Genomic DNA, 27,780 nt, shown 5'->3' with positions numbered 1-27,780 from the left:
TTCCACAATCGCCCCATCGGAACAAAACCTTTAAAATTTTTTTGAATTTAAATTAAAAAAAAATATAATAAATTAATGTGGTTTTGAATGATTTTGGGATCTGATTATTCAAAAAATTTGGATTTCTTAACGAGAGAAACATCACTTATTTATAAATATAGGATGAAGATTTATTAAGCTTATTGTACCTTAAAATCTATTACATTTTTTATTCAATTTGATTAAATCTTAAATCACTTCGCGACTTGCAAAAAATAACTTGCAATATTGTCGAAATCTCTTCTATCCTAAAAGTTAAAGTGGTGCTTTCTGCGTCTGTTTTCCTTTAATCGCAATTCATCGTTTTCACAGCTTTCCATTGTCACACCGTTATGCTAAGTTTAAAATAAATAATCAATTCATACAACAATATTGTTATCCTACAAAGTAACCTTGACACCTCTGTCCGTCACTGTCACACGTTCCTGAGCCGTTTCAGTAGGCGCTTTTCGCTACTGTATCACTGTTTTGCATTTCCGGTTAAGATTTGTACTACTCAATTCTTGATCCCGCTCTCTGTCAGTCGCTCTGTCGTTCAACGAATCTCATTATTGATCTCAGCCATAAATCGCGCGAGCTCGGCACTGGAAAACTCTTCCTCGTCATACTCCTTCAGGCTGGAATTGCTTATCGTGTTGGTATCGACCGAATCGACACTTTCTTTCTTCCGCAGCCAGCGGCGTTTACCGTCCTGCTGGTCAGACGGTGCTCCGTTTCCGGCCGACGAGGTCTTGGTCGGCGAAGTCGACGGTGACTTGCTGAACTGCAGTACCTTTTTGGTGCCGCGACGTAGCTTCTCCGCTATGGTAGACAGTCGCCCACCCGGGTCGCCGTTCTCCTGTGGCACACCGGATGAAACACGGATGCTGCCTCGTGAACCGAAGCTACCGGAGTTTCGACAGTTGGGCCTTCCGTTCGGTTGCTTCCGCTCGACCGAGGACGATCGGGCCATGCCGCTGGTGCTGAGGGTCGTCGATTGACTGCTTATGGAGACGCAGTGCGATTCGGCTTTCCGACAACGACCGGGGTCGCTGCGGAGCAATGATAGTTCCGATTCCTGTTGGTGGCAGAACTGCAAATCCGAACTGGGACGAATTGCGGAAACGGGGGTGCCGTAGTGGATGTTGGAAGCCAGCTTAAAGGAGCCCCCGTTGCCGGTGAGTCCGTACCGGGACAGGGCACTGTAGGTGTGGGTTTGCCCCTCCGAACGTTTGGAGTCTACGCGGCAGCAGCCTAGCTTAAGCGTGCGCTGGAAGTAGATATGAAGTAGGAGAGGAATCGATTAGCGGTTGTGTTTTAATGTAAATTATTCTAGAAATATGAATGGATATGTGAGTTTTATTTCAACGTATCAACGGTTTGGAAAATTAGAACATCACAACGACCTTAACTGGGATTGAACCCCGTCCCATTTGGGGTGAGAAAACAGTCACTCAACCACTGGTACCAATAAATATGAAGCTAGTCGTTATAATATGGTAGGTTCAGACGGATATTTTAAAAATGTCAATATGGTCACAATTAAAATCTGTTCTTATGATGATGATAATCCTTTTTTTTTCTTATAATGTGTCCTTTACAGCGCATACCGTGGACCTCCAGTAATCTGATCGTTCTTAATCTGAACTCTTTTTAGTTTGAACCTCGCTAATCTGCACGCCGTGCAAACTAAAAATTGCTCAAACGTCATCTAGTAAATGGAATAGAGTAAACCGAAATGGAACGATGCGAAACGGAAAGCAGAAACAAACAAAGAGGTAACTATAAGACCAGAAGGTCCCGATGAAACGTGCTCAACTTTTTGGCTTAGCTCTGGTACTCTCTTCGGTCCCAAGCTAATCGATGCACCCCTCGAAACATAGGAAAATCCATGAACCCGTCATTTCATCTGTCAAACTTTCATAGCGAATCAAAAAAAAATACATAGTGTATTACTAGAATTTCGACTAGAATGGGGTACGTTAATCGATTTGCTTGGGACCAATAGGCTAGTCAAGTAGTGAGCCAATTTAAATCGTTAGTTTCCAACCGGTGCTATTATTCTACTAAAAGTTCAAATTAATAATGAACCCCTTTAATATGCACAAAAATAACAAGGGTCCATGCTAATCGGCTAACTTTACATAATTGTAGTTGATGAGTTGAAATAAACGATTAAAATTGCGGTCCATCCAACCTCTGCTGACCGATGAATTTGGTGATTAAATGTTAACCAACGGCTTACAAAGATACTTCATCAATATATCGACGGCATTTTCCAGCAGCAAAAATTGTCCTCACGCAGATTGGATCACATTTTCATCAACGATTTCCGTATCACAGTATCCTGAAGGTTTTCGACCGTGTGGTGGACACGGTAAGAAAAAAAGTAAAGGGTTGTGTCCAAAACACGACCGCATTGTTGATGTAGGACTACGAGATTATGTTTTGTTTTCCATTCACTAATAATATCAAAATAATATGTTTAGAAATTTAGCGTTAACATTAACAATTCATTATACACATTAAAAAAATAGGGTGGTTATTGAATAAATCGGAAAATTATGATTACATCTTTGAAAGTCGAGAATCAGCTCCTTTATTATTCATAATTAGGTTCCAAACATGTTTACTTAACTTTCGGAAACACACTAGTGTTAGTCATGGTAAAACAACTTTAGAAATCAAAGTGGTGCTGACGTCAGGTGCTGACATCACACATTTTTATGTTTCAGAACTATGACAGACAAGTAGCTTTTAACTGAAACTTGTTTAAGTTAACTTAAATTCATTAACAGGAGGATTAGGAAGTTTCCTTTTTGGGCTCTTCCGGAACCCGTTCCGAGTATCCGGATGTGGCCAGATACATTTTTTGGTTCATGACATGATGTCTATTTACTTTTGAATGAAAAATCATAAATTTTGAGCCGTCGGGCGGTACCAGCACACGAGGTTTAGGATGTGTCCTATTTGGGGCCCTACCGGAATCGGGTCTGGGTATCGGATGTGGCCAGATCTACCTGTTTGTTTGTGGTATGATGTTTATTTACTTTTGTATGAAAAATAATAAATTTTGAACCATCGGACGGTAGCAGTACACAAGATTTTGGAAGTATTGTTGCTGGAGCCCGGCCGGAATCGGATTTGGGTATCCAGAAGAGGCCAGATCCACCTGTTCGTCCATGGCATGATGTGTATTTTTTTCTTGATGAAAAATAATACACTTTGAGCCGTCGGACGGTACCAGCATAGAGGTAACTCTAAGACTAGATGGTCCCGAAGAAACGTGCTCAACTTTTTGGCTCAGCTCTGGTACTCTCTTCGGTCCCAAGCTAATCGATGCACCCCTCGAAACATAGGAAAATCCACTAACCCCTCATTTTATCTGTCAAACTTTCATAGTGAATCAAAACAAACATAGTGTAGTACTGGAATTTATACTAGAATGGGGTGCGTTAGTCGATTTGCTTGGGACCAATAGGCTAGTCAAGTAGTGAGCCAGTTTAAAATCGTTAGTTTCGTGTTGATTGTTGGTACCAGTACGTGAGGATTTGGAAGTGTTTGTTTTTCGGGTCGTGCCGGAACTTGTTCCGGGTATCCTGATGTGGCCAGATCAACATGTCGGTTAATGGCATGATGTCTATTCGCTTCTGGATGAACAATCATACATTTTGAGCCGTCGGACGGTACCAGTACGTGAGGTTTAGGAAGGGTCCTTTTTGGGGCCCTTCCAAAATTGCTTCTGGGTATCCGGATGTGACCATATCTACCTGTGTGTTCGTGGCATGATGTCTATTTACTTCCGGATGAAAAATCATAAATTTTGAACTATCGGACGGTACTAGTACATGAGGCCAGACCGGAACCAGTTTCGGGTATCCATAGGTAGTTAGATTCACCTCTCAGTCACCGAAGGCCGTAACGAATGTATGTATTTGAGTTTTTCTCATAATAAGAGCTGCTGATGTGTGCTTGTGTGAATTGTCCTAGTAATAACATTTCTGATCAGAAATGGTTTAATTGACACCAAATTGAGGAATTAGAACGAAATCACCTATGTCATATGATAGTTATTTGATAATTTTCTTTTTGCTCGAATGTTGTTCTACTGTTTGCGTTGTGTAAGAAAGACGCCGCTCTCTTCTCCGTCAGCTTAATGATGATCAGGCCTTCAACGTGTTCATCAAAAAGCACGTAATCCATAAGTCGTCGTAGTTGTCCGGCTTTATAAAGGAAACTACGGTTAAAACTTGGCTTTCTTATTAGATTACGACACCACTGTACCGCCACTACGGGATCACAATTGATCAGATCGCCATAGATGGTCTTGAAACCCCTGCAGTGGATCCTCAAATTGAGCTGCAAATCATTGCCGTGGATAATGAGACAGAATTGCTGCTTGGGCAACAGCAAACGATCCTTTGGAATAAGGACAAATGCCTGGAGATCTCTGCCGCGCAAAACAGGGTTCATCTGTCATTAATATATGACGAGCACGGCGAAGAGATAGCTTTTCCTGCCATATGTTTTGACCATCTACGGAAATTCAAGCCAGGGATTCGGATGACATATTTCATGATGGCATCCAGTGAAACTCGTCGTTAAGACAGGCGTGTGGGCAAACCACAACATTTGTTGTGAAAGTTCTACGCCTTAGAGTTTCCGAAGGCTTGCAATGCACAAGCAGTACATTGAGCGAAATCTATCCTTCGTCAAATCAATACCGAATTCAGTAAAGTATTGGTAACAAAGGAAGATAAATTTGTTCACCATGATGCGACAATTGGGAAAGCCTACGATGTTCCTCACACTTAGTGCAAATGAGATGAAGTGGTCCCATTTGTTGAATCTCCTTCATTATCAGAAGGACGCAATGGTAATGACTTAACAGATCCTATCCAGGAATTGACTGCACTACAAAGAGCAACTCTGGTCAATGATGATCCAGTCACGTGCTGTGTGTACTTCAACAAGCTGCTTCATACGATTGAGTTTTAAGCACCGTGGAAGTCCTCACGCACACATCTTGTTATGGCTGAACATTTATCCCCGGGAAGCAATCAGTGAAAGTATACCAAAAACTACAGGTGCAGCAGTATCATGGTATTCATCCCTGTACTACCATCGGCCCTTTTCAGGGCCACCAAGATTTTCCAAAAGAGTTAAATTTCTGAACATGTCCCAACTAAAATTCATATCAAAAGCTTCTTTTCAGGGCAATCATAGTCATACTAAAAAGTATAAACAGAGAGAACCCCACTCAAATTCCTATTCCTACCCAAAACACAAGTCCTGCTGCAGTTCATAAATAACATTTATTATATAAGACCACGTAGTCTGACGTCACCATTGCGTACAACCCCAGAGGACTGTCCCTAGTAATTTTTCAAAAGTTCTTTCATCGATTTTTAATTTAACGTAAAATATCAGCATAGAACTAAAAAAAAATCACCTTCGACTAAAAAAAATCCGTAGAAATCCGTAGATTTGAATAAGTCTACGGAATTGCATAGAAAAAAAATCTGGCATCTCTGTTGGTGACGTTTAATGCACGCACACTAACAAGTGTATCGCCGTGTAAAGATGGTTATTATTTTTCTCTGGTACTAATCTCAAAGACTTTGAGTCAAAGTGTACACACGGCGAATGAGAACGACTCAAATTTGAGTTTAGTTCACTCATAATCGCAAAAAGTGCAGGAACTTAGCGATGAGTAAAATTTGTCTCATGGTTTCCTGTGGAAAACCTAAAAAATCTGCCGGAAAATGAGGAAATTGACGAAAATTTTATTCAGTCTCGGAGTAGTACCAATAGACTGAGTGAATCCAATCTTTACTTTTCTCAAATTCAGGAATTTTCCCTGGAAAATCCTGGAAAAACCTGGGAAAACATGAGGCAAATTAACTCATCGCTGAGTTCCTGCACTTTTGGCGATTATGAGTGAACTAAACTCAAATTCGAGTCGTTCTCATTCGCCGTGCACGGACATCGATCTGTCAAGTTGATTGAAATATGTGAAGATGAAATCGTTCAAGTGTTTTGGTTGCAAACAAGAAGGACGTAAACTTTCAGATTGTCCTGCGAAGAAGAAGGGAAACGTGAAGAAGAATGAAAAATAGAAACTGAAACCGACCGCACACGTCGCTGAACAGAACGAAGTTTGGTTTTGTTGGAGTAACTGAAACTGAGTGCGCGGAGGGATCGATGCTGGAGTGGTATATTGATTCGGGATGTTCTGACCACCTCGTGAATGATCGATCGTTGTTCGATGACTTGAAACGCTTGAAATGGCCGGTTGTGATTGCTATCGCGAAAGTCGGCGAGTCTGTGTTGGCTGAGCATGCCGGAACTGTAAAAGTGTTCGCTCGTGTTGGCGAAAATTATGTCGAGTGTACCGTTAAGAACGTTTTGTACGTACCGGAACTACGATGTAATCTGTTTTCGGTGATAAGGGTCGACCAAACTGGCATGCTAGTGGTTTACGAGGCTGGTGAAGTGAAGATATACAGTGATTCGAAACTTGTCGCAACCGGTGAACGATCTGGAAACCTATATCGGCTGGATCTGTTCAGATGCGAGAACGGTAAGAATGCGTCGGTGTTGTCGTGCGGGCGTATTTCGAAGAATTTGGAACTCTGGCACCGTCGGTTCGGTCACTTGAACCCGAGGGGCCTCCAGAAGTTATTTCAAAACAGAACATGTGACGGGGATGAACGCAGTGGTAAGCAGGACAGAAGCATTATCGTCTGTGAACCGTACGTGATTGGGAAGCTAACTAGGAAACCGTTTGCAATGCGCAACGTAAGAAGATCGTCGCGAGTTCTTGAGCTTATACGTTCTGACGTGTGTGGGCCCTTATCCCCGGTCGGTTTGAACGGTGAAAAATATTTTGTTACATTTGGTGACGACTGGAGTTACTTTGCCATGGTGTTTTAAATCCAGACGAAGGATGAAGTGTACGAATATTTTACGATTTACGAAGCGCTTGTGACGTCGAAGTTCAATCAGAAGATATGCCGGCTTCGCTGTGATAATGGCGGAGAGTACAAGAGCCGGGAGTTCGAAAGATTCTGTAAGGAGAAAGTCATACGAGTGCAGTGGACGGTTCCGTACACCCCGGAACAGAACGGAGTGAGTGAGCGGTTAAACCGCACTCTAGTTGAAAAAGATCGGTCAATGTTGGAAGACTTCAAAGTGAATCGGCGATTTTGGGGCCAGTGCGGTGGAATCAGACGTGACACCATTTCAGTTGTGGAAGGGAAGTAAGCCGGATGTTTCGAAGTTGCGTGCGTTTGGATGCACCGTGTTCGTTCATGTTCCCAAAGAGCTGACAAAGAAGCTGGACGGTAAATCGTGGAAGGGAATGTCCGTTGGCTACTCCCACAATGGGTATCGCGTGTGGGATCGGCGGTCTTGAAAGATTGTGCACGTTCGTGACGTTGATTTCAATGAAAATGAGTACTTCAAAGTGGAAGTTCAGCAGAAGGCTAGTAGTGATACATTCTTTCGCGAAGTGGTTGACGAAGAAAATGAACTTGTCCATGAAGAAGCGGACGAAGATGATGAAATCGAAGAATCTGATGGCGATGATGAGTTCGACAGTTTTGGAAGAAGATTCGCATGACAATGAACGACCACGTAGAGATCGAAATGCCGCCGGGTGGCAGCGTGATTACGAAATGGACTATTTAGCGTACGCTCTGAACGCGACGAGTTACGTTGAAAATCTTCCGAATTCGATCGCGGAAGCTCGATCGCGAAGTGATTGGGACAAATGGCAGGCGGCGATTAACGAGGAGATGGAGAGTTTGCGGAAAAACAAAACCTGGACGTTGACCAAACTGCCGACGAAACGTGTACCGATTACTAATAAATGGGTTTTCATAGTGAAACGTGGAGGCAATGGACAACCCGATCGATACAAGGCTCGCTTGGTTGCGAGGGGCTTTAACCAGACGCGTGGCTTCAATTATAACGAGACATACTCTCCAGTGGCCAAATTAGACACGTTGTGGGCTTTCTTGCTGTGGCCAATCGGGATAATATGGAAGTCCACCAGATGGACGTATGCACGGCTTTCCTGAACGGAACTTTAAATGCAGAGATCTTCGTGGTACAGACAGAAGGGTTTGAAGAAGGAAAATATTTGGTTTTCCGTCTGGAGAAGTCGATATACGGACTCAAGCAATCGTCACAAGCATGCAATAACCGTTTCCATAATTTTGTAGCCGGTCGTTTGTTGAAGCCCAAAGTGATAGTGATCAATGCTTGTATACACGAAAGTTCGGTAAGGAGATGGTGATTCTTGTACTGTACGTCGACGATGTGGTGATTGCGAGTAGCTCGTTGAAGACAGTTGAAGCCGTGAATAAGTGTCTTTCCAAAGAATTCGAGATGAAAGATGTGGGTAGGATCAGCTGTTTTCTAGGAATAGAGATCGAACGCGATATGACGGCTGGTGTGACAAAGTTTAGTCAACGCCAGTACCTGGAAGAACTGTTGAAGAGATTTCGAATGGAGAATTATAAACAAGTCAATACTCCAATCGAAGTACGATTGAAGTTGCCGAAGGGCGAAAAAGAAAAGCGAACTGTGAAGCTTTATCGCGAGCTGGTGGGATGCCTAACATACGCCTCCCTGACGACTAGACCGGATTTAGCTGCAGCTGTCAACTTCTTCAGTCAATACCAAATCTGCCCCATGGATGATCATTGTACTCATTTGAAGAGGATCTTGCGGTATATTAAGGGAACGCTCGACTGGAGCTTAGTGTTCAGAAGGGATCAGGATGCACCATTGTTGGAAGTGTTCAGCGATGTAGACTGCTCCCTAACGATCCGGCTGATCGACGATCCGTAAGCGGCTGTATATTCAAGATCTTCGGTTGCACTGTGGAATGGATGACGCGCAAGCAGCAAACAGTGGCGTTGTCCTCGACAGAAGTGGAGTTGACGGCTTTGTGCAATGTGGCGTTTCACGCAATATGGCTAACTAAAGTTCTGAAGGATCTGGGATTGGAGTCGGAGAAACCGGTAGTTTTTCACGAGGACAATCAGTCGACAATACGTGTTTCGGAGGATTCCAAGGACCATGGCCGTCTCAATCACATTGATGTGAAGCATAATTTTTTCCGCGATTTGGTGATGTAGAACAGGATCTGTTTGAAGTATCTTCGGTCGGAGGATCAGCCAGCAGATTTGATGACAAAGGGCCTCTCCAAGCGGGCCTTCCGGCGACACAGTGCCAGCATTGGGTTGGCAGATTCCAGAGATTGAGGGAGGGTGTTGGAGTATCAATCCCTTGACCTATTTTATACGCACTTCTGTACCAACAGGTTTCAACATACAGGCACTTAACTGTCATGTTACATGTATTTAAAGAAATGTCGAGTGTGGAATAAATAACTGCGTTTTTCACTTGTTCTAACTAATTCCGGTTTTACACAGTTTATTTCGTTGTTATCCATCCGAAACCTCTTTAGTGCGCAACAGTCTGTGTGTGTTCGTACTTTAATGCTCTACCGTCGTCTCTCTTACCCAACACAAACGGTAGAACAACACCCGAGCAAAAAGAGAATTATCATAGGAGGTGAGAAAGCAGCCACGCTTACCACTACACCACCGGCGCTGGCTTAATCGGCGACAGTGTCGTATGACAGAGCCTGTCATATGACATTTTAGTTTGGTACTGGAATTTGATAGCTTGTTTTGCAAGTGTCGGAAGCAAATACAGCCGATTATCGCAGAAAATGTGTCGACTACGGTGACCGCTTACAAGACTGCTCTGGAGTATCGAGTTGAATGAAAATGGCTTAATTTTGGATACTTTTTCTTACCGTGCATGGGAGCGTCAGACGCTTGAATATGTTAACCCCTTCCGTTGACAGCTTCAGTGTCGTATAATAATGTGCTACATGTAATCCGTTTTTTTTTTGTTTCATCTCGCGTTTGCTCAGCCTCCCCATTCGAATTGATGGGTCGTGTGAAAAAAAAAAGCCATTTCAAATTTCGATCAACCGCACAACTGCACAACCGCAAAACCGCACCATCCCCCTTCTGTCTGTCTGTCAATGTTTATTAACCGGTATGGTCCCCCAGTTGGTCGTTTGAAACAGCAGTAAAATTCAATCCATTTGTTTACAGGCAGTGCTGAGAATTGTCATTGTTATGGAAAATTTTCCCGCGATATTGACAGAATTATTTTTGACATTGTCGCTGGAAGAGTTCTCGCATCACTTTTCAATAGGCCGTATCTACATTGATCCATTATCTTCATCGACTTTCTCTTTGGATCGCCACGGCCCACAGCGGGCCCATACTGAAAAAAGACGGTCAAAACCTCTTGTTTGTACAATGTACACTTGTTTTCACAATATCCAGGCAGTTACGAACGTAGATAGGGGAAATGGATGTAATGTCGGCCTAAATGTCCCTAATTTGGGTTCATACATAGATTCAACAATCGACTAAATTTACAATAGCGACCAAAAATATCCATATGAAAAAAACGATAAAATTGATAAATAGCAGAATTTTAGCGATGGGCCCAATCTTAGATCCATAGGCCAACATTAGAGCCATTTCCCCTACTTGTTCATTTTGTCGAGTCCATGAATTTATTCTGCTTAATTCATTTATTTTTCTTTTCAAATTCAGGCAATAACAAAAATTGCTTATGTTTATCACTGACAATTGACATGATTTCCCTTGAATATTACTTTTAGCTCGAGCGGGTGACGAAAGCTTTTGCAACACTGATTCCAAGGCACGTGCGTTCCCAAGAATTAGAATTTCTGGCAAATTGACCCATTAATAAAAGATAGTCAGTGAACGAACGAGCCACCTCCCCCCCATGGATGTAATGAATCTTTCGTTTAATGTTTTCGATGTGGTTCTGATAGTCTGATATGATGTGGCAGGGGTGGAATGTCTCGATCCTTCCAAAAAGTAAATGATATGGATACGCTGGATGGCTGCGCTGCATGGGTCTAACCATGGCAAAGATATCGTTTCGAAAGTATTACAAACGGGCTACTGATGTGTCAAAAAGGATTATACTTATTCGGGAGTAATTTCCGGAAAAGACGATTTGCGATGGGTTTTTAATGAATTTTTCCGGGAAGGAGGGCTTTAGGGAAAACGATTCTTTATACGTAGGAAATTTTGCAGCAGTCATGTTGGAAGAATTGGATTTGAGAAGCTATGTTTTTCTTGAATGTTTAGTTGGTCAGAAATCGAGCATCGGAAAGCAAGAATCAACGGCAGGATGAAGTGAAAACGTAACTTTATCATTTTCGTTCTGATCTCAAATCTTGAATTTTTTTGATGCCGTTTGACTTAAAAATGCATGAAATGTCGAGATCTAGTGTTAACTCGAATGTCTCCGCACCACTCAAAATGGTTGTAAAAAATCCAACGGTACCTGATATTGATCAGTTTCTTATTTTTTTTTATAATGCATTTATTTTACCAGGCTCATTTGCCGTAGCTTTGCGGAACCGATATTCATTGTTTAGATTACAAAATTACTCAAAACTAACGTGATAAAGCGGGGGCCGATTACTCGCGGCTATGTCGAGGTTAGGGGTAACAAATTGTAACAAATGGATGGCAGGGTAGGGATTGAGAACACATGGTTTGGAGCGCAATGTGCCCTTGATCTCAATCTAAACGACATGCTGATGAAAAAGACAGACATGGGGGTACACCGATGGGAAGTTAACAACTTGGGAAAACACAAGATGGCACTAACTACTAAATCCTCCGATCTATCCGTTTTAAAAACAGATAAATTAAATAGTTGAGATCTTGGCTCGCCAAGATATCTCTAACACATAGGTTGTTTTCCTCGGGCCCTTAGGGATGCGGATAACTCGGATCTAGCAACACAATGGAGGGTGCATGACCAATGAATGTGGTCGATCTCGGATGAACCTGGTCCAAGCAGGCCTCGAGAGTCTAGAGTCGAGTACACTGCTCCACCATGCGGTACTGCTATCGATTTTGAAGAGACTTCGCGTGAATCTGATGTTGAAAACGATCTGTATGGTTGTAATTAAAGAGCCTGAATTTATAAAGAGACGACATGTCAAAATTGGAACAATCGATTGTCTGTCAAAGTCATAGGAAAAGTCATTCCAATCGAGCAGAAGACCTGTCAAATGGATAACATGTCGCCTCTTTATAAATACAGGCTCTTTAGTTGTAATGATGACGACGACGATGAATTAGAGGAAACCATGCATGGATTAACCCCTGACCAACAAAAAATAATTAATTAAGGTAAGTTTTTTTTTATAATAACTTTATTTGTACAGGCTCAATCGAATACAGAGCCGAGTTATCCTTTGCGTTATACATTATTACTGTCTTAAATTTAATGTTAAAGGAACTGGACCGAGTACGCGCGGTTGTCTCGAGGTTAGTGGAGATTTACAATTTTTTGGAAGGGAAAAGGGAAGAAGGGAGGTTTGAAATGTTGTTTACGATACAACTATTTAATTAATCCTAAAGCATGAAATTATTTCTATTCATCTTGAAAACAAACATTAAAAAAAAAACCCCCCACACGTACAAAATACAAACTAAACACAAGGTTAATCAAACTTACAATCTAAGGTTGATACCCTTAAAGTAAACATATATTAGTTTCATAAACTCCAGATCGCGTCTAGCCAAAATATCCCGAACTGGAACATTAGGTTGTCTGCCTCGAGCCCGAAGGGAATCATAAAAATGTGATCTGACTCCGCGATACTCCGCACAAGACCAAATGATGTGATCAGCGTCCTGGTAACCTTGTCCACATTCACAGATATTGCTGTCTCCCAACCCCACACGGAACAAGTGAGCGTTCAGACAATAGTGATTGGACATGAGACGAGACATCACGCGTATGAAGTCTCGACTCAAGTCCAACCCTTTGAACCATGCAAACTTCGACACCTTAGGGATAATTGAATGTAGCCATCGTCCCAAGCTCCCTTCACTCCATTGATGTTGCCAGCTAACGAGTGACTGCTGACGATAAATAGAGAAAAATTCACTATAAGCGATTTGTCGATCATAAATGTCGCCTTCCATAGCGCCCACCTTCGCAAGTGAATCCGCCTTCTCATTGCTCTTTCTTCAACAACTGTGGGCATGGCGAAACGAAGATGGTATCGGACTAGATTGGGATCAGTCTATGCCTTCAACGGTGGGTGAGCGTTGGCAGAAATTCCATGAGCAAGTCCCGCTACTCAATCAAATCCGTATTAGTCGCTGCGTAATCACTCCCAGACCAGTGAGCGTTCAGATACATTGCTTTTCGGACGCTTCCGAGCGGATACGTGTACTTGCGGAGTCAAGATGTGGAAGGAAGAGTCATCGTTCGTCTTCTAACCTCCAAATCCAAGGTAGCACCGTTAAAATGTCAAACGATTCCTCGGTTGGAGCTCTGCGGCGCATTGCTATCGGCGCAGTTATTCGAGAAGGTGCTACAATCAATCAAGATCGACGCTTCTGCACACTTCTGGACGGACTCAACGTGCGTACTTCGATGGTTGGCATCATCTCCATCGAACTGGAACACCTTCGTGAGCAACAGGGTAGCGAAAATACAAACCCTTACCGAAGGATTTCAGTGGCGACATGTACCAGGTCTTGAAAACCCTGCAGACATGATATCTAGGGGACTTTCACCGGAAGACCTAATCCAGAACGATTTCTGGTGGCACGGTCCACGTTGGTTAGCCGAGGAGGCAGAAATCTCAACAGAAGACGAACATCAGATCGAGACACGACGAACCGTTGCAGCAGGGACATCATCCACGTTGGCAAACTTCAATGATTGGTACATCAGCAAGTTTCCAAACTACACCAGCCTCAGCGGTATGGCAACGGTTAATAAGACGCTTGAAAACTCGATCGGCTGACCATACGGTAGGGTTTCTCACCATTTCGGAATAACGACAAGCAGAATTCACCATAATTCGTTTGATTCAACGGGAAACCTTCTCCGAAGAGCGAACGGCGTTGTCTCAGGGAAGGCTGGTCCCCAGAAAATCACCACTTAGGTGGTTTAATCCATATCTCCCGGAGGATCAGCTTCTACGTGTAGGAGGAAGACTGCGTCATTCCAACGAGTCTGAAGGTACCAAGCACCCGCTAGTCTTACCGGCTTACCATCGATTAACCAGGATGATTACGGAGCACTACCATCACATCCTGTTACACGCAGGACCGCAGCTTCTTTTGAGCACCATCCGATTGAAGTTTTGGCCATTAGGAGGGAGGAATGGAGCTCGACTGGTTGTCCATCGTTGCTAGAAATGCTTCAGAGCAAAACCGCCGCCGCTTCAGCAGTTCATGGGAGAGCTGCCATCAGCCAGAGTCACCGTGTCGCGTCCGTTCGCTAAGGCTGGCGTGGATTACTTCGGACCTGTCTTCGTACGTCCTGGTCCACGGCGTGTCGCCGTCAAGGCCTACGTAGCAGTATTCATCTGCATGGCGACAAAGGCAGTTCATCTGGAGCTCGTCTCGGATTTATCCACTGATCGATTCCTCCAAGCTCTTCCCCGTTTCATAGGACGGAGAGGCAGGTGTACCGACATGTATAGCGATAACGGGACCAACTTTGTCGGAGCAAGAAATCGGCTCCAAGAACTGTTCACGATGTTGCGGGACAGTAAGCACCAGGAAGCGGTAACCAAATACTGCACAAACGAAGGCATCCAATGGCACGTCAATCCTCCAAATGCTCCTCACTTTGGTGGCCTTTGGGAGGCGGCCGGGCGATCAGCCAAACATTATCTGCTTAGAGTCGTTGGAGAAGAACCGATCTCGCCAGAAGATTTTCAAACCCTGCTCGTGCAAGTCGAAGCGTGCCTCAATTCCCGGCCGATTACGCCCATCTCTGATGACCCAAACGACCTAGAGCCATTGACACCAGGCCACTTCCTTATCGGTTCATCCCTCCACGAGCTACCCGCACTTGACTGGTTGAATGTTCCAACAAACCGACTGAATCGCTATCAACAGCTGCAGCAGAAGTTCCAGGGATTTTGGAATAGATGGCGCAAGGAGTATTCGTGCCAACTCCAAGGACGTACGAAACACTTAGGTCCAGCGAAGCAAATCGTGGTCGGCAGATTGGTGGTAGTTTGCGACAAGAATCTACCCCCAATACGGTGGAAAATGGGACGAATTACGGAGACCCATCCAGGTGAAGACGGAGCCGTTCGAGTTGTAACACTGAAAACGAAGCATGAATTCCTCAAGCGACCGATGGAAAGGATCTGCCTGCTCCCTAGCCTGGATAACACGAAGGACACTGAACGGCCCGAAGCTCAACCAACAAACCCCACCGAATCCTGATCCCATCCTTATCCCTTTCGAAGAGGAAGTTTCTTTATTTCGTTTCAGAAATTGCAGCAATTTCAGGGTGGGTGAGAGTGTTCGGTAGCGAGATTCCCACTCAGCTACAACCCTGGTCATCACTATCCGCAGCTAGCCACCACAATAGTCTGTCTGTGCAACCGCCGGTGGAGTTGTTTACGTCTGGGCTATTGTTCTGGACCCTTATGTACCACACCATGAGGATAGACGATATCGATCGACAAGCAAACTTATTGTTCTCATGTATTTCTGTAAGGCTAGGGTTAGGTAGTAGAAAGATCCAATGTGATCTAAACGGAGTAGAAGAGCGGACGATCACGACCGACGAGAGTGTCGACCTGGCTTGCCAGACCATCGTCCATCAGGATCCATGACGTCACGTCTCTCACAACAGATCAGCTTCTCTGGATCTGTTGCATTGCTCTAAATCAAAACCGATCAGCAGTTGCGAACAGGTCATCGGACAAACCACTGGCTACGGTCATACGGTCGCGGTAAACCGCATATTTATATTCCTTTGTGTAGTCTAGTTAGTTAAGTCGATTAATAAATGTAGTGTCCGTTAGTTTCTGTTTATAATAAATCATGCGTTTTGATATTGTGATTACGTGAGTGAGTTTTCTGGAATCAAGTGAAGAATTCCAACTATCAAGGGAGATTCGGAAGGACAAGTGCACACACTCGCCGTTAATTTCCTTTCGGCTGATTGACGGACAAATGATCGTTCCTGCTGCTGCATGCTTCTGTGTTGGACCCCTGAAAATCAACTGCTATTGAAGGTGAGACGGTTCAGGGCACAACAGTGACAGCTCGTTCGTGTGGTGGATTTGAAAACGCGTGAATTTCTAACGCGTGTTGCAAAATGCATCGCACGTGTAATTTGATTAAAGATGTAAAACGGTGTAACACAATAAATTTTAAAATGTTTCCTTGATAACAAAAGTCTGTAAATATCTGTAAAAAAAACTAAAAAGTCTGTAAATGTCTGTAACGAAAAAAATGTCTTTGAAAAAAATAAAAGTCTGTAAATTCCCAGACATGTCTGTAAATTTGGCATCTCTGGTTACAGCACACTTGCCGCAGTATGTCTTCATATGGCAGTTTTTGGTGTCATGGCCATAAGAGAGGCAGTTCATACACTGCGTTACATCACGAAGTTGGGGTTTGTAATGCTCCCAACTGAAGATGACCACAAACAGAAACGGATTTTGGATCTCAGAGCCCTTTGTGAAGTACACAGGAAGCTGATGTTGTGGTTGGAACGCCGGTGCATCGGGTACACTTCCTCAGGCTTGAGCCCAAGCCGCTCCAGCTCGGATTTCACCGCAGCCGCCTTGAACGACGGTAATCCATGCAAAATGGCAGATCATGCGTGAAGAAGTCCACGTTGTTGTTGTCCTTCAGGAAACATCCTATTTATTTGTACTCCTCCAGGCTGGAGCACATGATTTTGGAACCAATGCTGCAAAGCTTGAAGCGAGGCAGCATCTTGTGTTTAGCCAGTTCGGCACGCAGCTTGGCAACATCCTTCACCGGCGTAAAAAGCGGGGTAATCCGCTCTCTTCTAGCAATGGGAACGGCGTAACCATCGCCATTTTCTTCCGGGAGTATTGCATACTGGTTGGCTTGCAGTACCTGCTTTCCGGCGTCATCCTGCGAAACGCTTGGCTTGATTAGCATCTTCTTTGAAGGGCCCGCTGCTGTCTCATTGGCACGTTAACGCACCATTTGTTTCGTGTTTGCAAGTTCAAGTAAAGTTGCCAGAACGCGAGAAGGTGGCGACACTTCCTCTACGCAACGCGACAGCACAAAACGAAACAAAATCGAAAGGAGAACTCGATCGAAAATACGGACTGAAAATCTCAATAGTCGAGCAAAGTTGAATTGAGGCACAAAAGCAGCGCTGTTTTATAACTTTTCAGATTCAAGCAGCACGATGTGCAACCAAAAGGTACTCGATTATAACGGCTGGGTGAAAACAGTGATTAAAGTGTCAATTTTCATTTGTACATTTTTCAACATTTTTTTAAGGAAAATTAAAAAAGCGTTTATCGTAGCAGATTATTACAGTTATTTCCTATCTATTGGTGTGTTTGGATTTTAATTTCATCTATAAATGACAAAGTTATAAGCGTTGAAAACCTTACACCTTTTCGTGACGGTTGAAATTTTAGGTTTTTGATTTACCCTCAGTACCTTGCTGTAAGACGTATAGTAAAAAACACATTTGTGCTTCTTGGAGGGTGAATTCTGATCAAAGCTGATCACCATCCATGTGTCTGAACTCCCACTTCTCTCAACTTCTAAATGGGGATTTCCATTCCTTCCTACCAGCGGAACAGCACCATCTCTGTAGAAAATGGCCTAACGATATGATTTATTATGACCTATGTAATTCACAGAAGTACATCTACCCTATCAGACATAGACAACCAGTCTTGAAAGAAGTTTTACAAGTTAAAGGCATATTTTTTGTTCAAAAATCCTACTGATATCATAACATTCAATCATCGTTCACTATCTCCCATCCCAGAGAATCAATTTCCACTTACCCTGGAAGCATCCCGAAACTTATGGCTCATGATATGGTACAGCAGAGGGTTGATGCACGTCGACAGAAAGTACAATATTCCGGAAATGTACGTCAGATAGGTGTAGACTTGGAAGAAAAATTCATTGTCCGTGTTGGTGACCGAACCGTACACGGCCATCAACCGTTGTGCATGGAACGGTGCCCAGCAGAAGAAAAACGTCGCCACCACGGCCACTGCGAAACGAAAAACCATCGAGAGAATTCAATTTAGTAAACGGGAAAAAGCATCCTGCAAACAAGTAACTTACCGAGCATTCGTATCACTCGTGTCTGACCGCTGACGGCCCGGGAGCTCGCACCTCCGGAAGTGGCCATCCCGCCATGATGGCCGTGATCTCCTGCGCTAGCCCCGACGCCCGGCCCTTGCCGTTTGACGCCCTGCAGCAGTTTGCTCTTGCGGAGTTTGATCCCGATCAGCACGTACAGCACGGCAATGACCGTCATCGGGCCCACGAAGAACAGGAAGCTGGACACCTCGAAGGCATGCTCAAAGTGACGGTTTTTGATCTGGCGATGGAGAAATGAAATAAAACATGAGTGAAGTGAATGGGCAGAAATATTCATTAAAAAGTTCTCCTTTTCCGAGGGTTGACTTTTTCTGGTCATGCCACCGAATGTGTGATGCTGATGATAGCTAGGAAATGGAGTTGTCCAACGTTTGAGTTTGATGGGCGGTTTATCAACGGTGTAAGAGGAGCACATGAAACGCCACGAACAACCTTCATAGGTATTACCGTGTAAGCTGTCCTATGGGACTGGACTGGTGGTCTGACAACAATCTGGCGAAAGTTACACGCTTTTATCGTATCGTTGACAGTGCTAACGTCGAAGCTATGGGTCATTCTATCCAAGCGAGTTAGATGCTTATGGGAGTGGGAGTTTGAATGGCCTTCGTTCGTTTTTTAATTGGAGCGTACTCCTTGGATTCAAATTTCATTCGTTTAACATAGTACATAGTATGGATGTAATATTATAGGGTAATTAAAATCCCAGCAAGCATTCAAAGCTGAATAAGGGTTTATTCAAGAAAAAAAATATGCTTCTCCTCGTTGCCCTGATCTGCTTTGCACGGATTGATTGATTGATTCGGGTGTATTCGATAAGAATGGCACACCGAAAATCTTCTGTAACCATACGGTTCAAATAGGTAAAAAACCTGAAAATTTTAGTAAATTTTATTCATAGTGAATTTTTTACATCCGTCAAGTTTCAAAGTTATTCAAACTGTACACTGTAACTCGCAACAACTCAAAATTGAGTCGAACATGCTCATTTCAGCGGGAAGTATGGCTACTCAAATGTGAATAGGTGCACTTTTACTCACTTTTGAGTAAACGACGTTCTCGCGCAAAGTGAGTCAAAACCACTCTGTAATATTTTCAGCCGGAAAGTTTGTTTTTTGATTTGTTTTGATAAAAAAAAAAAATGGAAAATATCTGCTCCAGATTCATTTAACTGGAACTGAAGACGACTGAAAACCGTCTCCGCAAGCAATCCCTACTTACCTTAATGCATTTCGGCCGGTATTATACAATAATTTCGCCATTTCTTAGAGCGATAGCCGGCACGGCTGGCATTTTTAACAACATAAGTCCCGAATTCTGCTGACTGAGTGGCTTTTACTCAGTTTGACATTTCTCGTTTACTCAGATTTTGACAACCTTATGCATCAGACGAAATTGAGTACGACCGACTCACCCGGTGAGTAAGCTGAAGTAAGTGTGTAGTTCCAGTCATGTCGTCGAAACAAGAAATCAAAATCCAGAGGCGTGCCACCGATGGATCGCTAAAAAGTTTGGAAATACAACTATGTCGCGTGTGATAATAACCTTCAAGGAGTGTCTGAGTGCTGAGAAGGAAGGAAGGGAGTGGTCGTAAGAGTGGTCCAATGGATAGTAAAATGGCCAGGAAAGTGGTGCAACAGTTCAAGCCGTCCAAACATGTCAAGCTAAAAAGTCCAGGGTGTCAGCAGTGATGCCACATTTTTTCGAAGTTCAATCTGTATTTTCATCGCAAAAAATCTTTTTAATCTGTATCTGGCTGACAAACATCTGTAAAAAAATCTGTATAATTTCTGCGGATAGTGCGGATTTACGTAAATCTCCACTGAGCAAATTCATAGGTCAGAAGGAGTTTGTTTAATAATTAGAATCATGAAAAATTTGTTTCTAAAAAGTTTGCTTTCTAAAGAGTTTGTCTATTTTTTTAAATTCTTTAAATCCTGCAATCTTGATTTTTTTAAGTGTTTTGTATCTCTTCTACTGTCTGAAAATTCCAAACATTAAGTAAAAGTTGTAAGATACAAATTACATTAGACATAACACAGAACTTTTACAGGAATTTTAGTCTAATTGCATACAATATTCTTTATTTATATTATTACGCTTTTTAAAGACTTGACTCGGAAAAAATGCGACACTTTGTTTTGGGTATAACTTTTTATCGCGTGGGTAAAAATTAATGAAATTTTGGGTAATACTAGTTTAGAGTGTTATGTATATGTGTGCAAAATTTTATCGCGATCTGTCAAGTAGTTTTCAAGACGCATTCGAAACAAGAAGAGCTACACCAGCAAATCTTGAGCGGGGTGATCGATAATCCTGGTCAGTCGAACAGATGGATCGGCAAAAGGCTTGGAATCCACCATTCCACCGTGTCCCGCATTGTGAAGATGTTCCAGGAGATGAAGACCATCGAGCGGCTTGCTGGAAGCGGCCGAAAACCGAAATCGGAATACCCAGAGAAGGCGCGGAAGATAAGGCAGTACTTTAAGAATAACCCGAACCTTTCCACCCGACACGTTTCCAAAAAGGTCAATTCGTCGAAGTGGTTCGTCCAGCAGACCATGAAGCGGGTTGGGCTACGTGTTTTTAAGGTCAGGAAGGCGCCAAACCGGACTGACAAGCAAAACACGGTGGCCAAATTGCGTGCGCGGAAGCTGTCCCGTAAGTGGCTGGTCAAGCCAGGCTGTCTCGTCATGGACGACGAGACATACATCAAGGCGGACACCAAACAAATCCCCGGCCTCGAGTTTTTTTGTCGGTACGTCCCGCATGGATGTTCCGGAAATGTTCCGGAAGAGAAAGATGGACAAATTCGCGAAGAATTACCTGTTGTGGCAGGCGATCTGCGAGTGCGGACGGCACAGCAAGCCGTTCGTTACAACCGGCACCATAAACGGGCAGATTTATCGAGAGGAATGCTTGCAGAAGCGCTTGCTGCCCTTCTTCCGCTCTCACCGTGGTCCCACGCTGTTCTGGCCAGATCTCGCTTCGTGCCATTACGCCAAGCCTGTAATGGATTGGTACGAAGCGAAGGGCGTTAATGTGGTCCCGAAGGAGGCGAACCCGTGAAATACACCAGACCTTCGTCCGATCGAAAAGTTTTGGGCGATAATGAAGAAGAAGTTGAAGAAAAGCGGAAAAACATTCAAATCCGATGAAGCTTTGAAGAAAAACTGGGAGAAATTGTGTAAGGAACATGGGCAAAGCCTCGCCCAAGATCTCATGAGCAATGTTAAGAGAAATGTACGAGCATTCAGCTTGGGGGAGGAAATTCAATAAATAAATTATGCCAAAACATAGCTAATATATAGGGTTTTCGATCTAATTTCCGTCCTACTAAGCACAACCCGCGCTTTACCTCTCTTTTCTGAACGAGTTTAAACAAAACATGGAATATTTCTGTCAAAGATCACTTCTAAATTTATTCACCTTTCCATACGTACCGTTGGATTTGATAAAGAGTCAAACAATGTTGAGATATTATTAAAAATCTAACACTGCTTCTTGATTCTAAATTCGTTCTACGAGTTTCAATTCCGTCCTAACGCATTGAAACGCCATTAGATTTTCTTCGTCCTACGGATAAACGTAGAAAAAGGGGATTTGCTAGGAACACTTCTTTTGTTTTGAGAACAATGAGTGTAAATATTCATACAATGCGCTCTAACAGGATTTATGTTGTAGCTAATGAACTAACACATCGGAACAAACCTATTATTGGTTTGTGCACGGTGAAATCATTGATATTATTGATCTTTTCTGATCGTTAGAACTCAAATGGGCGATAACGACGAAGTAGCGCTCTACCCTAGTTATTTAATCTCTGAAAATTTGAGAAGTATCCGATTTAAAATGAATTTTTGGTGATCATTTTTGTGTGCCTCATTTTTTCTGAGTCCAGTCTTTAAATATAAAAATATCCAGTTGATTCTTCGACTCACAAACTGTAATCAACCACTTTGTTGGTTTTCTAAAATGGCTTGTTTACCGAGTTGACAAAAATATATGTCATTAACCTTCGTATCTGTCACCATGTGACATGGTGAATTAAACAAATAGAAAGGGAAACTAATATTCCTTCCAACGAGAATGCAGAACATCTGAACATCAGAAGTCCATTTGAATGATTCCAAGTCCATTCGAAACTAAAGCAATAATAATTTATTTAGTAAAAAATACGATTTGGGTTTGATGCTCAGATTGAATTCAAGCTGCTCAAAAAGAAGAAACGTGAATAATCGGAATAATCGAAATTAATAAATATAAAAAAAAAACAATACAAAATATATTTCCTTTATTTGAAAAATCTTAAAAATCTGTATATTTTTCAAAAATCTGTAATCTGTATATACAGATATCTGTATCAAAATATTGAAAAAAATCTGTATGGTTACAGATAAATCTGTATATGTGGCATCACTGGGTGTCAGTCGGTTTTGTGCAGGAAACCATGAAGCGTGCTGGGTTACAAGTTTACAAAGTGCAAAAAGCCCCCAACCGGAATGAAAAGCAAAACACCACAGCGAAAACCCGCGCCCGGAAACTTCACACGAAGCTGCTCACCCGATCGTGTTGCATCGTGATTGATGACGACACTTACGTCAAGGCCGACTTTCGTCAACTTCCTGGGCAAGAATATTTCATTTCCAAGTACAAGTTCGATGTTCCGGAGGATGTTTCAAAGAAACCATTATCGAAATTTGCAAAGAAGTTCCTGATTTGGCAGTCGATTTGCAGATGTGGTGGAATATCAACGGTGCTATTTACACGGAAGAGTACCTAACGAAGCGTCTTTTGCCATTCATAAGGAAGCACGAAGGATCAACTCTGTTTTGGTCTAATCTAGCATCCTGCCACTACGCTCGAAACGTGTTGGAGTGGTACTGAGCCAACGGAGTCAATTTTGTGCCAAAAGATATGAACCCACCAAATTCACCGGAACTTCACCCAATTGAAAAATTCTGGACAATTATGAAGACGGAACTTCGCAGACATCCCAAAACTATTAAAACAGAGCAGGAGTTGAAGAAAATTTGGGTAAACACACTTAACTTATGTGGAACTCGACAATCCAAAATCGACCCCATTTCAGTGATTTCAAGTGGTATAGAAAGGCATCGATCTGTCACATTGATTATACCAGCTGTAAAATGAGAAAGGGGATCAAGGGGGTAGTCAATTCTATTCAAATAATTGTAGCGTGGTTTATAATTCTCTGTCTTCTTAGAACTTTTGAACTTATGTCTTGGTTTTTCCTTAACTATTTACGTCCTCTATTTATAACTATATAGCTACCTCCTCACCTCGCGTCACACAGCAAACAAATATATTAACGTTTGCAATCAAAAAAGTATAAATTTTTCGCCGATATTGTATATGCAATGACCTGCCACCCAACGATTAATCCTGAAGTGTCATTGTAAACCATACGTATTGTTTTTCTGTAGTTATGGCAAAAAAGTGGGGAAACTCCACACTCGACTCCACGCCAATACTTCTTCTAATCTTAAATCTCTTTGCATTTAGAAAAATGTATGTACCATTTTTTTTCGTTAAACTTTTTGTTAAATGTTTGGAGCCAATTGCATCAACCTTTGATTTCATTTTGGATTCGTAGGAGGAAAAATACGACCCCGCAAATTAGGAGTTAAATGCATACATTTTGAAGTCCAAAGAGAAGCAGCATCATTTTGCAAGTGTCCCGGTTTATGCGGAAATTATGCAGTGTTTTGAGCTGACCATCGTTCCATTCGCAAGAATTTCCCAAGCAGAACGATAAATCAAATCGAGTGCTTATCAATACCTGTAATACCCAAGGACTCTATTATCCATATGCTTCCAGCTGTGGCCGAGGCTGCGGCCAATTGAAATTCCAATTATTTTGCACTAAAAACGTGGAAAGATTGATCGAAAAGGCAAAGGAAGGGCGTTCCTAGCAAAAACATTTCGATCACTATGGTTAAGGTCCCAACCTAGGGCTCCAATCTAGCTATCTCAAAGTTAACAAGAACGGCTATTAGAGATAAACTAGCCTTCAGCTAAAAATTTCTAAAATAAAAATTAAAAAAAAAAGGAACGGCTATATTTTCTAGCAACAATAAGCACTATTTACAAATGAAAGTAATCGTTTGGATCTATTTTACAAAGGATAAGTGTACCAGTATTGGAACTAGTGGTCCAATTTTTGGCCCTAGGGCTATATTGGAAATAAATTTTAATGGCTTTATTTGCGTAGATTTCTGCCAAAACATATGTTCTTACCTTGTATCGAAACAAATTTAGAAATAATGTTAAAATGTGAAATTTAATATATGGTCAATTTGACTACCACTAGGGTCTAAAACTGGTACACATACCCTAGTTATGTTTCTAGATCTCTTACACTCATAAAATATGCAAATCACATAACCAGTGGAAAATATCCATGTGAATTTCACATAACTTTCATATGATCCCATAATTGGAAATTGCACCACTAAATCACATGAACTATATGTGTCCAATGAAATCTATATGATTTCTCATATAGAATTTCTTATGCTATGTGATATTCAGTTAAAAATCATTATTTTTGTTATGTGCGTTCCTAATAGAAGCTAAGTGAAAACTTTTTTCAGTGTAGAAAAATTTCAACTTTTTATAAATGTCAACAGAATCTTTCATTACACTCATAAGTTGACTTACTAATGGCACAGTGAACAATATTATTCATATAAAATGTTTAATTACACCTATTCAACGCAGACATAAAATCTTCGAATTGTTTGCATTCAATCACATTCAACTATCGCAATTTACGCAATGAATCGAATGGAATTCAATCAGGTCAAAGAGACTAATAAATATTGCATCTGTAAATATGCAATATTACTGGTTAATAACGCTCATGATTGGCTTCTGACCGGCTTGAAAATGCTAGTTAAAAAAAAAAACCTTTGATAAGCCCCCTGTAGAGCTGGTCGAAAAATCCGCATTATCCGATGTCAATCATACAAGATCTGTAACAGCAGGCAGCTTGCTGGTGTTAGAAGCAGAAATGTTGTAAACATTGCTGCGCAAGAGAATGACGACGTAACGTCAGCACAACATTCCATACTACGAACAGCAGACGTGACATCACAGACAACAGCTGTTTCGTGTAAAAAGATAAACTCTTAGGTGAAATACAAACACCACCTTCCACATTCAACTGTGCAAGACCAATAAGTCAGTTGGGTCAGACCTTGTATGATTGACATCGCGCATTACCCTGACAATTTACAATTCGCCTTCACTCTATATCTCTTTACTCTTATGGTAAAATCCCATCCGCAATCGTCAGTCTGTGCGTGACACCTCGTGGACATTTCCTTACCTTTTCACTCCTATGAAAATCGCATAAGATACTATCAAGTTTTGTGTGAAAAGATGGTGGCTCGCTGGTTCTATGGTGGAGTAAAGAGAAAAGACAAAGTCCGCTAGATTTCATGCACATAATTTCAGATGCTTATGGGATTGTACCAAGGAGTAAAGAGTTGCAGGGTCGTCGTCAACGTCAATGCTTACTGAGCATGCAACCATATATCTGCTTTTCTTTCATAAGAGCGAATGTCGCAAACGTAAACTTTTTCTGCGAATTTCCCGAGAATGAAAAACCACACATGTCAACTAAACGTAAACTGTATAGAGGGAGACTCCCCCTATCCGATGGAATTGGTGGCTTACATGGAATGACTTCGAACTACAAGAAATATACGAAAGAAGCCATTGTTTACGTTTTCGACATTGGTCGTTATGAACGCACAGTGTCGATATCACGACAATTTTGTTTTGACAGATCGATGGCCAACTATACCAGTTATACCACTGAGGCAACACAAAAAAGGGGTCAACTTTTAGAAAGTTATTTTGCATGCAGTTCCACATATGTTATGTGGTAAACACAACAAAAACACTGGGAAAATCGGTTGTACAACATCTCATGGGTGAAGTGAAAAGGAAAGTGCGGGCATTCGGAATATTTAATGATAAAATTTTGAGTAAAATTAGTTTAAAGTGTAATGTTTACATGTGCAATATCTCGTCACAATCTGTCAAGTTTTTATCGAGATGACTTCCAAGCAAGAAGTGCTTCGACAAAAAATTATGGGGACGGTCGTGGAAAATCCAGGCAAGTGCCACGGGTGGATCACGAAACAGTTTGGAATCGACAATTCAACCGTGTCCTGTGTGGTAAAATTGATCAAGACCCAGGCGACCCAGCGGCGAGCGGGCAGAGGCAGAAAAGCGAAGTTGACCGACCCCGTGAACGCAAGGAAGGTGAGGGATTACTTCAAGCGCAATCCGAACCTTTCGATTCGGGACGTGGCCAAGAGGGTAAATTCTTCCATCTGGTTCATCTAGCCGGACTTCATGTCTTCAAGGTAAGGAAGGTGCCTAATCGAACCGATATACAGAATACGGTGGTCAAATAACGCGAAATGCATCGTAATGTACGACGAGACGTACATTAAAGCGGACGCCAAGCAGATCTCCCTCTGGAGTTTTTCGTCGGCAACGATGTTCCGGTCGAAAAATTTACCAAGAAGAACTTAGTGTGGCAGGCGATCTGTGGGTGCGGCAAATTCAGCAAGCCGTACATAACGACCGGCAACATCAACGGCCAAATATATAAAGAAGAAGGGCTCCAGAAGCGCCTGCTGTCATTCCTCCGGTCCCATGAAGGTGACACTCTGTTTTGGCTGGATCTGGTATCGTGCCATTACGCGAAACCGGTGTTGGAGGGGTACGAAGCCAACGATGTTGGAGGTAAATCCGCCAAACTCGCTAGAACTTCGCCCAATAGAAAAATTCTGGGCGATTATGAAGGGCAAGCTCCGGAAAATAGAGAAGGTCTTCAAAAAAGACAAGGATTCGAAGAAAGTGTAAGAAAGATGGCGCAAGTGTTGCACAGGATTTGATGAGTAGCGTTGAGTCCAAGGTTCGGGCATTTAGCCTAGGAGAGGAGGTTGAATAAACCATCTTTGCAAAAAACATAGCTAACATGTATTTTTTTTATCTAGTTCGTTTATTTGGATGGTTGAATCGCGTTAGCTTCACGGAGCCAATAATTCATTGTTCATTATTTTTGACTAAATTCACTTATATCTATGCCTAGTAGGAGTTGGGCCGAATACTCGCGGCTTACCCGAGGTTAGAGGGGTACATTATTGAAGGATATGATCAGGAGCTTGGGTCATAGCTAACATGTGTTTATTTATTGCCTGAGAGTTTCAAAAATATCCGAAATTGTTGCATTTTTTTTTATCGAGTACAGTTTTTAAAGCAAATTTTGTAAATCATATCTCATTCCGTAGTTTTTCATTCCCTGAACATTTCAAGAAAATCCGATAAGCGGTTTAATTTTGGTGAGTAAATATATGTGTGCGATTTTTATCGAATACACCATTTAGGAGGTGTGCTGTTGAGGAATTTCGTGGGGAATCCATCTCGATTTAGGAGAACCCACGCATCCACATCCAGTAGCACC

At 42.3% G+C, this 27,780-nt stretch overlaps 1 protein-coding gene across 1 annotated transcript in view; it reads right to left on the bottom strand.

Annotated features, from left to right (window-relative positions):
* Positions 1-299: 299 nt before the first annotated feature.
* The window catches only part of LOC135699225 (pyrokinin-1 receptor-like), a 322,643-nt gene continuing 295,162 nt past the window's right edge, over positions 300-27,780 (bottom strand). Inside the window, exons 6-8 of the mRNA XM_065219427.1 lie at positions 18,237-18,495; positions 17,948-18,162; positions 300-1,288 (exon numbers count right to left, since the gene is read on the bottom strand). Coding sequence (XP_065075499.1) covers positions 575-1,288; positions 17,948-18,162; positions 18,237-18,495 — 1,188 coding nt within the window. The 3' untranslated portion in view covers positions 300-574. The remainder of the gene's footprint in view (positions 1,289-17,947; positions 18,163-18,236; positions 18,496-27,780) is intronic.

The sequence above is a fragment of the Ochlerotatus camptorhynchus genome, unplaced genomic scaffold (genome assembly GCF_037179485.1).
Source record: "Ochlerotatus camptorhynchus isolate MF236.1 unplaced genomic scaffold, CSIRO-AGI_Acam_v1.1 ptg000104l, whole genome shotgun sequence".
Classification (NCBI taxonomy): domain Eukaryota; kingdom Metazoa; phylum Arthropoda; class Insecta; order Diptera; family Culicidae; genus Ochlerotatus; species Ochlerotatus camptorhynchus.
This window is presented reverse-complemented; position numbering and strand designations above follow the sequence as displayed.